This window comes from Hippocampus comes, unplaced genomic scaffold (assembly GCF_001891065.2).
Source record: "Hippocampus comes isolate QL1 unplaced genomic scaffold, H_comes_QL1_v1.1 scaffold62, whole genome shotgun sequence".
Lineage (NCBI taxonomy): Eukaryota > Metazoa > Chordata > Actinopteri > Syngnathiformes > Syngnathidae > Hippocampus > Hippocampus comes.
Window position 1 is genome coordinate 468,127 of NW_017806062.1, and position 16,094 is coordinate 484,220.

The 16,094-nt window shown below is 44.3% G+C and overlaps 1 protein-coding gene across 1 annotated transcript in view; it reads right to left on the reverse strand.

Moving 5' to 3' along the window:
* The window catches only part of LOC109529866 (A disintegrin and metalloproteinase with thrombospondin motifs 20), a 94,625-nt gene extending 80,665 nt beyond the window's left edge, over positions 1–13,960 (reverse strand). Inside the window, exons 1-3 of the mRNA XM_019893363.1 lie at positions 13,370–13,960; positions 12,943–13,295; positions 4,008–4,170 (exon numbers count right to left, since the gene is read on the reverse strand). Coding sequence (XP_019748922.1) covers positions 4,008–4,170; positions 12,943–13,295; positions 13,370–13,460 — 607 coding nt within the window. The 5' untranslated portion in view covers positions 13,461–13,960. The remainder of the gene's footprint in view (positions 1–4,007; positions 4,171–12,942; positions 13,296–13,369) is intronic.
* Positions 13,961–16,094: the final 2,134 nt, after the last annotated feature.

The following is a 16,094-nucleotide window of genomic DNA, read 5'->3' on the forward strand; positions in this document are numbered from 1 at the left end:
GGGGGCTGGGAGAGTTGAAGAGTAGCAGACAAAAACAGCGAGAAAGAGGCTCCCTCTCCGTCTTCAAATGGGTTTGAAGGAGAAAAGAACCTACCCTCATTGTAAAGACCCCCATCCTTGTTGCGATCTCTATCCACTCATGCCGGGCGGGATTCACATGCGAGCTCACAGGTGGGATAACGTGGCTCGTCCTCGGATACAACGTCCTCGGATACAACGTCCTCGGATACAACGTCCTCGTTTTACGACGGTTCCGACGAGGGCTGGGCCGATATTGCCTGAAATTCTCATCATGGTACAAATTTAATTCCTTCGCGGCGATGATATAAATAGTGCTGTAAACTTAAGTGTAAAAGTTATAACAAAAGTATTTGTGAAGTGTTTCAATGCGGATGCTTTGAATTTTACCGAACCCTTAACATTCAAGCAATTTCGATTGACCAAGCATTTAGGCGAGAAAAGCTAGCTAGCTGTATGGTCGTCGGAGTTTCGATGCCTATTAAAGGCTCCGCTTTTTATTTGGCTTTTTTGTTTTGCAACACATTGACGGAAGAAGGAACAGCCTTGTACAAGGGGTGTTAAGAGAAGACTACGTGTAATGTTAAAAAAATAAATAGATTGACAGTTACGTTTTTGTAACGGCAGTTGACCCTATTTCCATTCTTTACAGTGGAAAACAAGCGCTAACCGTGCAGCTTTGGAGGCAAATCTGTAAAGTTCTTCTACTCGAATCCAAAACGAGGCATATACATACCAGCATACCTTTTCGTTTAGGTCCCTGGCATGTTTGTACAGACGAAGCATTCAAAATACCCAAGCACTCAGCGGTGCAGAAAAGCATGTTAAGATAAGTAAACAGTCTTCTCAATTGCCAAAACAACAATCGAGGTAACACTTTTAAAAGCTCTTATCACTTGACAACTCGTTGGTGGTTAGCACATATGTTTTTACACGTGTCGGAAACTTTGACTTCCTCACTTTTCAACAGTTTGTTTTTTTTCAAAAGATGTACAGCGACTGTACAAACTGTGGAAATTTGAAGACACACAAGTGCCCTTGTTGTCTTGTGACAAGCCATCACATCTGAGTCAAAAGCTTCTCCCCATCCCCTGCTCCGCACGTGTTTCTGTGCTGATAAACGTTGTTTGGCCCGATAAAAGGCAGCCCATTTCATCTTTGTCTGATTTTAAAAAGATGTTTCACTCGAGAGGACATTAAAAAGAAAGATGTTATGAGCATATGGGCAATGACAGTGGGAAAAGGCACCCCCCTCCCCGCCCCCGCCCTCCCGCCCTCCCATCGTGCAGCCAGACCATTGTTATCCGTATTTCAAACAGTAAACTGCTCTTTAAAACCATTTCAAAGTCCAAAGCCCAGTGCACCGTTCAACTTTCACACAGCAGCTACCAATTACATTTTAGGATGAGAGTCCTCCACACAGAAATACAAAGTGGGAAGGGGGGGCGCACTGACCCCCCCCCCCCCCCCCCCCCCCCCCCCAATGAGAGCTTCTCTTGCTTCTCCAAAAATAGGAGGTTGTAAGAGAGGAATAACCGCCAACCACCACTGCCGCTGACGCTTTTTTGGCGCATCATTCATGAGATGAGATAAATCTGACTCGTAATAAAAGCTGTGGGTGGGACGCAGTTCTTGTGGAACTTTTTTCAGTCTCATAGGGGGAGAGGAGTCATGTACAACAATGAATGAATGTGATTTGCATGGTAAACGTAAGCTTCAAATTCGGGGAAACAACAACCTGTTGTTTTTACGGTGATCACCGTTTTATTGGCAAATGCACCGCTAGAAAGAAAAAAAAAAGCCAAATGACAACACCATAACTAGCGCTCTGATAGAGCAACTAGCAGGTTCTCAGTCCCTTTCGCTAGCTCAATTTAGACGGGTGGCCAGCTGGAATCTCGGTGGCGCCGAACTTCTTTCTTTTTGGAATTATAGAGGTCAATTCGTACACAGAGTAACTCAATGCGCTTCACATATTTAAAAAAAAAATATGACATTTAAAGGCGGGTCTACAGACAATTCCTTTGTTTTCATGCTCCAATTAAAATACTGTTGGTTACTAAAAAAGCAAACGCAAGACTGTTAGCTTAGCATGTGGCTGTTGCTTAGCTCTAATCTGTTAAAAGTTAGCTTAGCCTGTTGCTCTTTGTGTTTGCTCTTTGCATTATTACATATATAAATTCATACATATGGATGGGTGATGTAAAACAAAATACTGGTCACTTGTAACATTCCTAGAAGGCAAGTAATGACCAAAACAAACACACAGTATTGTTAGCTTAGCATATGGCTGTTTACTGGCTCCGGACACTCCGTAGCCATTGTCATTTGGTGTTGTCTTGTGACCAGTTTGTCCTACGTGGTGTTTTCTCAGTTTGAAGTGGAAAAAAAAAAGCTCGTCATATATAGTTCTTGAACCATTTAGTATTTTAGTAGATCGAAGGAAGCAGAACAAGAAGCAGGCGCTGCTCAAGATGTTGGATAAGTGGAGCGACACACGCCGTCGAGCTGATGTTTACACGTCGCCTGCTAGTGGTGGCGTGTAGCGCACTCCGCCGCTTACAAAGACAGAAGGGGCCTGCTGGCTTTGGCTCCGTGTGGCCTTCAAAGAGCTTATTTTAATCGCCACATCAGGAGAGGGGCCCAATCTGATAAGGCAGATGAGTCGCATCTCGGGACACTTCACAGTACATAACTAGCCCAGTTCCACTGGCCCTTTAATCCCTCCGCTTATTGTCTACCTGAGGCCTTTACATGAAGACCTCAAGGTGTCTCGTATGTATCATATACATACTTATTTTTTAAAAAATTCAAGTATTCATGGACCCGTTCACAGTGGGGGAGACATGCTAACCACTCCACACCATGCTTCATCACGCGTTCACCTTCAAGCACAATCGAGGATCTAACAGACACCCTCCACATTTCTCGTCTCTGTTTACCACACACAGACTGAGTGGCTGAAAAGCCAAAGCATATGAAGGAGGCCAGTCCAAGTTCTTTAAATTGTCAAGGCGCACAATAGCCACCGCCGTGCGACAATGGCCCAGCTCGAGACAACAAGCCAACGAAGCGGCTTGCACAAACAAGATTTATTTGCGTCCCTCCAACAAAGGCCGCCCACTGAGCTCTTCACCAGGATGACAACGGCAACCGGACTCCACTCGGTCACTTTCTCTTCAAGGGCTCTTCACCACCCAAAAAGAGGTCACACTTGCTCCAATTTGGACATTTAATTCCGCAAATGTCTGACAACAACCTTCCTTATAAGAACAGTAATCATGAAAAAAAAAATCATTTGTTTTTATTGATTAGACCAATTTGCTAAATTGGGGCTGGGAGGTATTAATAAAATCAAATTGCAAATTTGATAGAAACCTGTCAGCCATCTTGGCCTTCAAAATAAAAGGTAACATTTTCACATGCACCCTTTAAAGAGAAGAATATAAAAGGCACGTGATATCAAACAGACCAACTCAGGTTCAAATATGTGAGACTGAGGCCGTTTGAAACATGCGGCAGAAGGATTGGAAACCTGCAAGACACTTGGGTTTTCAAAATAAAAGGGTTCCTTTTCAATAATCTGTCCCCTTGAAAAAAAAAAAAAGAACATGAGACAGCAAATTACGCAAAATAGGCCGACCTGCCAGACCACTTTGTCCCTTAGAATCAAAGGCCTAATGTAACCTCTGTTCCGAAAAGCCTCTGCAATTATCATAAAAGCATTCCGCTGATGACCAAATCTTCATCTCATCACAACTCAACATATTTCTGCGACTGAGCTGAGAGAAAGAACTTTGGCAGCAACACCAACAGTACTCGTGCACTTTTTACGCATTAAAGTGATTACGTTTCCAGTGGAAAAACCCCCGTGATCAGAGTGAAATCGTGACTGGGTATAATTTACATTTCAGGGCGAGATTACGAAGCGGTAAATCAACCAGACGGTTGTTACAGTCAAGACGGTGAGACAGTCTGCCGTCTGTTACCTGAGGCCGAACAAGGCTCGCCGTCGCTGGAGATGTTGCGTCTCCTCTCGTGCCGATAAACCAGATGGGGTTTGTGGTGCTCGTCATCGTACTCGGCCTCCCCGTCGGCGTTCATGAGAGGCTCCAGGAAATATTCGCCATCCGGCGTTGTGAAAGTGCCAATCTGAAGCACGGCAAAAAAAGACAGGCATGGTTCGTGAGAGGTGTGCCCAAAGTAGATGCAGTTCAGCCGTGGTGTCTTCCATTTACATGGTCGAAGTAGCACAAGTTCTTTTTTTTTCCTTTTCTGCTAACACAAGAGTCAGTGGTGAAAATCTCTACAAATCAAATGTTTTGGAGAGCTGCAGTCTTAGCACAAATTAGCATTAGCTATTAGTGCTGTTACCATTAGCTTGTTTGCTCGCTATATATATGTGTATATATATTTTTTTTTTTACACTCTGGGCTATGTACCGGATTGCCAGGGATGGCCAGGGTTCCCACGGATCCTTAAAGTTCATAAAAATCCATAAAAAAGAAGTTGTAAAACGATGTTCTTAATTGTCCTTAATTTTCAGGGAAAGCTTCTAAAATCAATAAAAAGCCTTAAAAAATATTTTTATTTGAAAATAAATTGAATTTGTGCCCTTTGGCAGCAATGATTTGAACATTGGCTCAGTGATATGTGGCTTTCTGTTAAGCCCGCATGAAGCCTGAAAAAATATATTTTTTTTGAAAATAAATTGAAGTTGTGCCCTTCCTTTGGCAGCAATGATTTGAACATCGGCTCAGTGATATGTGGCTTTCTGTTAAGCCCGCATATTGCTGAGCGGGCATTAAATCCACCGTGATTCCCCTGCTGAATGGAGAAAAAAAAGTCCTTAAAAAGGGCTAAATTGGCCCTCAAAAGTCCTTAAAAGGTCCATAAATAAAAAGCAAGTGGAAGAGTGGGAACCCTGACCTTGGCGCATTTCTATTCTGATTACATCCTATGAGCAAATATGATGGAACTGGGGAAATATATTGCGTATTCCAGGTTCCTACTGCTCATTTTGTACTCCCAACAGCTGTGGTCTCCGAAACTGCAGACAGCCTCGGGGCGTCACTTTTGTCTGTGATTGACATGCTGACTCAGAGAGATCTTGTCAGACAGAAAGCGCTTAACGTACGGCAGGACGAGACGTTTCTTATCTGGCGCAGTTCTGACTGTCAACGTATACAGTTCCCCGCCGGCAGCTCTTACATCATCATCATCATCATCATCATCGTACACGGAACAGAGGAATGCTAACATTGATTTGGCAGCTCGGGCCCTCGTAAAGCTCCTGAGCTCACTCAGCCATGAGGCTGTTTGCATGGTCATATCATGCGCACGCTTAAACAGGATATCGCACGCTGGAATGTTTCCTTAGCCCCGTGATTCAACGCCCGTCCTCGCAAAGTGACACTTAACGGAGGGGGAGGGGCGTGAGGGGGCGATTCCAATATGGAAAACGCGAGGATGGAGGATTAGCGAATGGCTGTGACGTCAGGAATCGCTACGAGGATCCTCGAAAGCGCCACGTGCCTCGAGTGCTACATGTGCCGAAGGGGGCGAGCTTGTGAAAACAAGACGCTGGATGGAAACTTAACTGCAAGTCCACACGAGAGGCTGCAATCTTATCCAGTCGGGATGATGGAATGCTGGCAAGTATGCGGGAGCGAAGGCCAATATGGAAAGAAAGTGGAAGCGGTATTTCTTCTTGACTCGGTGCTACTTCTTGTCAAACAGATGGAGTCAAATGTCACACTGGAAAATTATCCATCCATCCATCCAAGTCACAGAAATGCGAGTCCGCTTCCATCACACTAAGTTCCTGGCGCAAATTTTTCTTCTCTTAGCAATGTCAAGCTTTCAGAAAATGTGTGGCAAAAAGCAAAACACACTCACAGAGTTAATCCAATGATGCTGGCTGAAAATGAGGTTTAGTGAGGGGAAAAAAAAACCCTCCAAAAATATAACTTTGGGTCATATTTTTCAGCCAAATGAATTTGTCCAATTGAAGCATGGCGACCTTCTCAACTTGTCGATAAATCTCCCTGAAGTCAACATGGAGCGAGTGGAAAAGCATTTACTTGTTTGTCCTTTTGGATTTATCCTTTTCAAAGGCAGCAGGGACAAGCATCGTTGGCTGTGCTCATTCTTGACCTTGTAAACATTGTCAGGATCAGCATTAAGTGAGGGTTACTAAGGCTATTTGGTTCATTTCCATTTATTTATTTATAATAGCAGTGTTGGGGAATACTAAAACCACAACGTTTTTCCTCCTTGTCCCCCTTCTTCTCCTACACTTGCACTATCTATCTTATCTATTACGGGTGAGCGAAACACGATTTGAAGCCAGTTGTTACTCTTTAAAATCTACCATCTTTAAATCCTATTCTATTATTCACGCACTCATACACACCCTCGGAGGTTTAAACCGAAAGTCACTAAAAACCAACAACGACGTTTGCCAAAAGAGTTCATAAAACTGTTCAAACGGCGACAAGACCCTGGCACACATTTCGTCAATCTCCATTATTTCTTCTGGGACAAATTGAATTGAAAGTTCCACCCAAAGACGCAATCTTGGAGGTTCTGCTGCTTCTTGGTTGACATTTGCTGCTGCAATTTTAAAGAGTATAAATGATTTATATGTAGTAAGTGGTAGGTAGATGGTTACCTGTGTCTTGTCAATCACTATCTACGGCCAGTTAACTTTGACGTGAGGATTTCGCCCACAGAAACAGGAAGCCGCTTTGTCAAGTGGATGTAGAGCGGGAGGTGGGCGTGAGGTTGGGGTGGCACAGTTTCCACATTTCCCAGCAAAAAAAAAAAAAAAAAAAAAAAAAAAAAAACCTAAAACACAAAGGTTGCTGTTCAGCAGTGGGTGCTGAACTGGACTTTACCGCCTCGAGAAGGAGGAAGAGAGGGTTCGGGTGTTGTGGGGGTTTTTCCATCACAAGCTGGGTCATAGTCGTGCCAATGGAAAAAAAAAAAAAAAAAAGAAAACAATACAACACAAATACAGTGTTGCTTTGACATACAAGTTGAATTTGTTCATGTTTGTGACTCAACACACTTGTATCTCAAGTCATATTTCCCCATTGAAATAAATACAAAGACCATTAATCAATTCCAGCTCCACGTTGTGTGCCTTCTAGTATCCCTGCTATGGCCACCGGGGTGCAGTATAAAGCAGATGTGGACACAAGAAGTACAGCTTTACAACTGACTCAGTCATCTACAATAATATGAGGCATTTTTCACGGAGGATAAAGAATATATGCCTCTCGGTATTATTGTCGACATGTTTTTCTTGTATTGTTCAATAATCCATGGCTTAATTAAATAAATTATATCCCTCTACCTGTCTTGGTCATTTTGCATTGCTTGATAGTAGGGGTGTGCATCTACCAACAAAAGACGATTTTGATATGATTCTCAAAACACGGGTTACGATACGATTCAAGGATGTAACAATTTTGAAATGTAACAATTTGATTTGGTGGGATTATAATTTGATTCAAAATGGTAGGCTTTGTCATATTTATTAATATGCAACAACAAATTAAAAAAAAAGATCTCCAGAGCCCGAACAATCCAAGTTAACTCAATTCAAAGAAATGACAAATCATCTTAAACATCTCCAGGTACTCCGGTTTATATGCATGGCAGGCTGATCGAACACTCTCAATTGTCCCTAGGTGTGAATGTGAGCGCGGATGGTTGTTCGTCTCTGTGTGCCCGGCTTGCAACCGGTTCAGGGTGTCCCCTGCCTACTGCCCGAAGAAGGCTGGGATAGGCTCCTGCACCCCCACGCGACCCTTGTGAGGATAAAGCGGATCAGAAACTGGATGGACGTTTTAACATTAGCCACATGCTGTCGGATTGCAGATTTTATAATCATTGTCCACTATAAAAAAAAATGTAAAAATCGTGCAAGCCACAGTGCCCTTGAGGTGGCCCAATCGGGCATCGTGATCTTCACGTAGCGGCGCATCGCCGGGCATCGGAATGACGATGGCCTCGTTTGTCACCGAGGCTGTGTCGCCACACACTTCTTTGATGTTGGGCACTCAGCACCTCCCGGCAGCCAGCGTTTCCCACGGTGTGAACACGCCAGGAGTTTTTTTCAGGCTGCTTGTCGCCACAAGCTCATTCTGTAAAGGCCAAATGCTCCCCAGACGCACCGTTTCTCAGCTTTGAGTAACTGCGGGCGAGAAAGGGGAACCTGCTTCTTTTCCACCCCGAGAATGACTCCTTTGTTTTAGGGCTTAATTATTCCTTAATGACCTCATCCCGACAAAAAAAATGTGGCCGAGCCATTAAGCTCCAGTGATCAGATAGGGACACATTTATGACCCAATAGCCTCCGGTGCCGTCTCCATTGTGTTGTCATTCTCAATGAGTGATGATGCGGATAACCAACAGAGATTGCTTGAAAAAGGATGCAAACATGTTTGGATAAGCGAGTCATTCATCAAAGTCGGGCAGAGGGGCAATTAAAGGCTGATTAGCCTGATCAATTTAGCATACCTCAGCTCTTAAATTGCTTTCCAAACATGGAAATCACTTGACGGAGTGTCTCTTCTCTCCCCCGTCTACGTCCTGTCATTCATCAGGAGGACTGACTGAAGCGGGACTTTTACAGTTGGACACAATGCATGCTGGGATGCTGTCTGCTCGGCTCCCCCCCAAGAAAAAAGTAGGATGTTCCTGGGTCCAACTGTCACGATCACGGAAGCTTTAACGAACGATGCTAACTTTGGGTGGGAGCATTTTTACACCCTGGACTGGTTGCGAATCCCCCCCCGCCCCAATATTATTACTTTTTTTGGGGGGGGCCCATTTTATGTGTATTTATGGTTTATCAACATTTTTTTTGGGGGGGGGGGATGTTAGGGTTTTTTAAGTAATTTTCCCAATCCATTTCATTGGCTGTCAATTATAGGCAAATTTTGGCTAATTTATTTTATTGTTGGTCTGGGCTGGTTTCAATCCCCTGTGAATGTCGGGGGTCATCGCTGCACCGTAAATAAACAAGTTGTTTGAATGGATCTTGTTTGGTTCCGTGACCGTTTTCTTTAAATGGCGACAGATGTGTGCAAGAGTTTGAATGTGATTGGTTCATTCTGAGCACAGCAACGTTCCAGGTTATAAGAATGTGTGACACTTGTGTAACCGCATAATCTCGGCTGTATATTTTTTTACTTCCGCTCGCTATGAAAAGCAACTTGAGTTCTAAAGTCACATCAATGCTGGAAAAAGTTTTGAAACGATTTATCCTGAGGTTATTTATTTTTTTTTTAGATCACCAAAACCTGACATTTGAACAGGGGTGTGTACACTTTTTATATCCACTGTAAACACTATCCCGGTACAGTACAAGGTGCGGCCATCTAAAATAAGGACGATGTCAACCGATTGGGATTCTGCCTGGGGTATTACTGTCTGCATCGCGGGGATCTCGCCAAAAGGTCCACCCCATGCCAGAATCCGGTGGGAGTGGCGGAGGTCAAAACTGCCAAGTCACCGCCCCCCCTCCCCCGAGAGCACTATTCAGGCACCAGTATCCCTAGCATTTATATTGAGCCAGTAAAGTCAATGTGAGCCAATCAACTTAAAACAACCTGAAATGATGATGTGACAATGGGGGGATCATCAAACACCTGCTTTTGACCAAAGTGAAGCAGGATTTACACTGCCGGTTCCCAGTCCCGATTTAATACCTCTACCTGATTTTATTTTTGAAACACATTCATGCACCCTGTAACCTGATAACATGATAAGTTGTCCACTGTCGTAACCGCTGTCCCTGAAAGGGTTTGTTTCTATTCCATGTACATGGAGTGACGCATGTCCAACTTGGTTGTGTCACAAAACACATGAGAGTACTCACAAAAGCAGCGCCCAAATGAGCACGTAAATAACGAGTGTCAAGTGTCGGTGTCATTAAAGTGTCAATTCCGGGCATTGACAAGTAAAGTCACCAATAATACATGAAAGATAGAAATATGAAATATTCCATAGCAGTTAGTTGGCCTGGGCTGATGCTTCCCATCTGACTTATTTGCTTGGCGTTGCTTTTCTGACACTGCTGCTAACGTGTGCCGGACTGCAGTTTGGACTGCAAAATTTTGTAAAATTGTTTCGTATAGCTTTCATAATACGGGAAGTATATTGGAAAAAAAAGTAATTTGGGGCTTTGTCTTTTTTTCTGTTTTATGGAATTATTTTTTTCTATTTTGGGGGAATTTATTTTTCATCATTCAAAAAGATTATTCTGAAAAACAGGAAAAAAATATTCCAACAAGGAGGAAAAAAAATATTCCGAAAAACAGAAAAAAAACAATATTTTAAAAAAAGAAAATAATCAAAAAGAAATGAAAAAAAACATATTCCGGAAACAGAAAAAACTGGAAAACATTTACCAAAAACAGAAAAAAAAATTTCCGTAAAACAAAACAAAACATTTTGAAAAACAAAAACTGAAAAGTTTTAAACAAAGCCCCCCCAAAATCGCTTTTCCTCCAAGTGAATACAAATTCCGTATTTTATGCATCAATAATAAAACGCGTTACATTGCTTCTGTCATATTTTTCGTACTACTGCGATAACACAGATAATCATGACAATTCTGCTAATGATAATCACGATATGAAACGTTGATATCGTTTCATCGAGTGGACGCACGCACAATCTAATGATGCCCGATGCCAGCGCTTTCTCCCACACGCTGCCTTTGCAAGATAACATGGCTCACTTCTGATGAGCTATGACTTGGAACAACATGTTTATTCTTGCGGTTGTCGCTGTACATTTTGCCTCTCGCGTGCCACTGAGCGAGGGAAGCAAAATTCTGCATGGGCAGCAGCTTTCAGTGTGACGCATTCCAGGTCGACATATTCCAACAAGCAGGAAAAAAATTATTCCGAAAAACAGAAAAAAAAACAATCTTTTAAAAAAAGAAAATAATCAAAAAGAAATGGAAAAAAAACATATTCCGGAAACAGAAAAAACTCAGAAAAATGGAAAGCATTTACCAAAAACAGAAAAATAATTCCATAAAACAAAACAAAACAAAACATTTTGAAAAACAAAAACTGAAAAGTTTTAAACAAAGCCCCCCCAAAATCGCTTTTTCTCCAAATGAATACAAATTCCGTATCTTATGCATCAATAATAAAACGCGTTACATTGCTTCTGTCATATTTTTCGTACTACTGCGATAACACAGATAATCATGACAATTCTGCTAATGATAATCACGATATGAAACGTTGATATCGTTTCATCGAGTGGACGCACGCACAATCTAATGATGCCCGATGCCAGCGCTTTCTCCCACACGCTGCCTTTGCAAGATAACATGGCTCACTTCTGATGAGCTATGACTTGGAACAACATGTTTATTCTTGCGGTTGTCGCTGTACATTTTGCCTCTCGCGTGCCACTGAGCGAGGGAAGCAAAATTCTGCATGGGCAGCAGCTTTCAGTGTGACGCATTCCAGGTCGACGCCACCGTAAGCAACAACCACCACCACAACGTCCTGATCATCAGGAGGTGACGTAGAATCTTTCCAAAGGCAGAATTCTTGCCTGGCTGATTTCTATTCACTTAACCTGTTCATGGTCACTTAATTTTTGGAAAATAGTCGACAGACTTCTACTTGTTTTTTTTTTTGTTTTTTTTCCCACAGTGAATGGGAATCGATCCCACCTCATCTAAGCAAACCACTACACTAATCGCCCTCATGTGATTTTTCCGTATAGCCCAGTTCCAGCACGGATGCTGTTCAGTTACTCATATAAAGTGAATGATTAGTGAAGCCACAAATACATGAAAAAATACACATCCAGTCTCAAGAATCAAATGCCACACAACACTGCCTGAGCTTCGATTCAAACGTCTTGACTGCGAGGCAGGCGCGCGAGCCGTGACCCCATCGAGCTGTTCTTGTCATTCGTGTCACAGGTGAGCGGGAGCCTATCCCAGCTGATGAGGCAAGAGGGTACACCCTGCCTGAACCAGAGGCCGGTCTACAAGGCACATACTGACAAGAGACCCGCTCACATTTACTGTACATTCGCACTCATTCAACTAACAGGCTTGTTTAGAGTCCATGTCTGTCACGGCTGTGCCCAACCATGTCTTTGTTGGTCTCCATGGTGTCAGAATGACACGTTCGGATTATTTTTGTAGCTGTGAATAAGAAATGAAAGAAAAATAACCACCCAACAACATTAACACTCCACTGAGAGATTCAAACGCAAGACCTCTCAACTACGAGGCATAAATAAGAACCGCTTTTCGCAACGCATCAGAGTAGAAACAATCATGTACTACGACGGTGATTCGCAACCATGACAGCTTTAACCCTGGAGAACCCAAGAACCCTTTTCTTCCTTGGAAAAATGATGAATTATACATTAATTGACTGCTATATGTTCACTGAACACCAAAATATGTTTTTTTTTTCAAATATTTAATGCTTTAATCCTAATTTACGATTAGGGCCAAATTTGACCCTTTGGGATTTAAGGGTAGCATTTGAGTAGCAGAATTTATAGGGGCCAAATTTGACCCTCTGGGTTCTCCAGGGTTAAAACTGGTCCCAAATGTTTTGCTTTTTCAATGCCACAGATGACGTGCACAACAACATTAGATGGCAGAAGGTACACAAGTGACCTGTGAATGCACTTTTCGTCACATTTTTTGCTTGGGGGAACGGGGGTGGGGGGCGGTGAGATTTTCCTAATGTAAAATATGTGACGTCTTAACCGGGTTGAGAAGCACAGACTAACAACCTGCTGCCCTGCAACCTTGCACGAGACTACATCTTGATGGACGACACGCACGGGTGCAAACCGAGTTGCAGCGAGAGGGCGGGGGCGAGGGGGTCAGAGTGGTCGGTCCAAGCGGGTACTCACCAGGCCAGTGCACAGGCTGAACACCGCCGGCTGCTCCTCTCGGGAGTTGACGTGTCCTCGGAAGAAGCAGTGGCGCATGTCAGCGGCCTCCTGCGTCGACTGGCTCTCCTCGGCCGCTCCCAAGTGTGTGACCGCGTAGGCGGGCGCGATGAAGTCCGAGTGCGCGCTCAGGTTGAGATGGAAGCGTTGTCCGAACGCCTCGATCCGGTAGTGGAGCCGCGGCACGGACAGCTCGTCGTTTAAACTCCTGCGTCGGCGCCTGTAGTGCAACGTGTGCGGGAAGGACTCTCCGAAGTCATTGACCCGCAGCGGGCTGGTGATTTCGTACGATGACAGCTGCTTGATGAAGACTTCTGCGAGGGGATTGCACAACCGAGTTGTCACAACTGCCGATGTGCTCTACAGTGGTGGAAAACTCAAGTCGTACCTTGTTTGGGATGCAACCGGTACTGCGCGGCGAGCCGCACAAGCGCTGACAGATGACACGCGAGTCCCACCAGCCAAATCGCACACTGCATGATTCCCACGGCGGTGCTGTCCGCGGCGGCCCCTTCGTCGAGCTCCCCCTCCCCCCCCCCTGCTCCCTCTCTCCTCGTCCCCCAGGCCGGCTTGTCAGCAGCGGCAGGTCTCCGAATTGACGGAGGCTCTTCGCTGCAGCGCAAGACCCGCGTCGTGCGCGCGCCTCATCGCATTGCCGCCCACCCCCCTCGCCCCGAAAAAGTAGCAGCCCGGACTATTTATTTATGACACATGCATCCCACGCCCCCCTCAAATGCACACACACTCACACGCACACACATCCAGACACTTGTCTCTCTCCCCCCTTGCAGGGGAGTTAGCCACCCGGTGCAAACTAGAGAGTGTGCGCTGAAAGGAGGGAGCCGTGCCAAGTATGCTTCCCCTCAGCCATCCCCTCCTCGACCACCCTGTGCAAGCCCAAGACGCGCACACACATACGCACGCTCACACACCAAAGCAACAAAGCAACGCCCCCTCCGGCCACTACAGAGCCAATGGTGAGAGAGAGAGAGAGAGAGAGGGGGGGCAACAGCTCCATGCGTGGGGCCAGCCTTCTGGACTGCATGTACGCAAATCCAATGACAAAATATTGTGATGCACAATGCAAAAAATGTGGAAGTGGTAAATGGTAACGCGCACCATCAACAAGGCGACACACATGTTCTTGGCATTACTTACTTGTAAAAAAGTGTTACGATAACACTAAGGGCTGCTTTTCGTGACTCGAACGAATCCGGCGGAAATCTATGCAAGGGGGGCCGTGTGACAGTTGTCGGCAATTCCACAGCCACGCACAAGCCGGCGGATTTTAAAAAGGGCAGTTGGCACCGTTGTTGGCGTGAACACAGCCAACGCCATTGGGCGCCAGTTGATTTGATGTCCACTGTTGTTCTATATTTGAATGAAGTGCATCTGAGCGAATCCGGCGGAAATCTATGCAAGCGGGGGCCGTGTGACAGTTGTTGGCAATTCCACAGCTAAGCACAAGCCGGCGGATTTTAAAAAGGGCAGTTGGCACCGTTGTTGGCGTGAACACAGCCAACGCCATTGGGCGCCAGTCGATTTGATGTCCACTGTTGTTCTATATTTGAATGAAGTGCATCTGACATCAATGCTTGTGTTAGGATAAATCAGCATTTCTGCATGCACCATCTTTGAAATTTTTTTTCACAAAAATATCTTCTCTGCAGTCCCACTACTCTAAACCTGCCATTCTGATCAATGTTGCGTATATGCAATATGAGTCAAGCAGTAAAATCCACTTGTTTTTTTTGTTATCTATTTCCATCTCAGGGGGCGGCCACTTTTTTTTTTTTGCCACTTGCTGTCGACTGACAATGACATCACTCTTGCTTAAGGCTCAGGTTCAGAAAACAGGTGAGTCAATTTATATAAACCATTATACATTTTGCACTGATCAACGATACACTAAATTTATACTTTTTTTTAATACTTTTTTTGCGCACATACTTCCAGTAATATAAACGTCAGTACCACAACTGCTCAAGTTATTCCAAACCATTTGTCTCCCCTTTACAAGGAAAACAAGGATCAAGTTTAGTATTCCAGTCCTATAACATGACTTACATGGATTAGATGTGGCATATAATATGTCAATTAGTTGGAATATGAACCTTTTCTTCAATCTGTAAGGATTTAGGGGCTTGGGACTGTTGCATAACCTCCCAGGGGACCCAAACAGTCATTTTTTTTGGGGTGGGCTATTATTTCAGTTATAATGATCACTTGTGGGAAAAGGAAGCCAATCAAAGGCCAAAATAAAGAGAGCGGAAGGCATCATGCAGCCATCGCTCACTGTCGCTTGCCAGAGGAAGTCGACTCGCTCGGCCACCACGAGGCACTCAGCTTGTCGTTAATCATTTGGGACACGTTGAAGTCTTGTGCCAAGTTGATCGACGAATGAAAAGCACTTTTTTTGGGGGGGGGGGCATCCTTTTGAAGGGCCACGTCGTAGCATTGTGACTCTTTTGCTGGACTCACTGGAAAATATTTTGTCTTTTAAGATGCAGAGCTTCCTGGCACACAAAGCAGGCAATGAATGTGACTTCTCGGAACCGATTACCGTATTTTTCACACGAAAAGGCGCACTGGATTATGAGGCGCACCTTCAATGAATGGCCGATTTTGTAATTTTTTTTCATATATTGGATGCACCGCGTTATATGACGCAATCTACAATGCAGCCACTAGATGGAGCTACGCTCAAGGAAATGCCAACAGAACACTACACTACAGCCTGATTTATATAGCGACAATCAGATGTCAGTAAAATGTATTTAATAAAGCAGCGACACAGTTCACTTAACCAACAGCAAGTAAGAACATAGACTCGTTAACGTTCAACTCTCTTGCCGCTGCTCTATTTCTGCGTTCAACTGCGTAACCGATCGCCTTAAGTTTGAACTCTGTGTTGTAAGCATAGTCTCTAGCGAGGAGCCATTTTGGGGTTGACATATTACCGTAATGACCATACACAAGGCGCATCGGATTTTAAGGCGCTGTGAGCTTTTAAGAAAATGGAAGGCTTTTAGGTGCGCCTTTTAGTGTGGAAAATATGGTACCAGCATAACATGTGGGTCTGCCTGAACAAGGGCACTATTACTTCCCTCAGC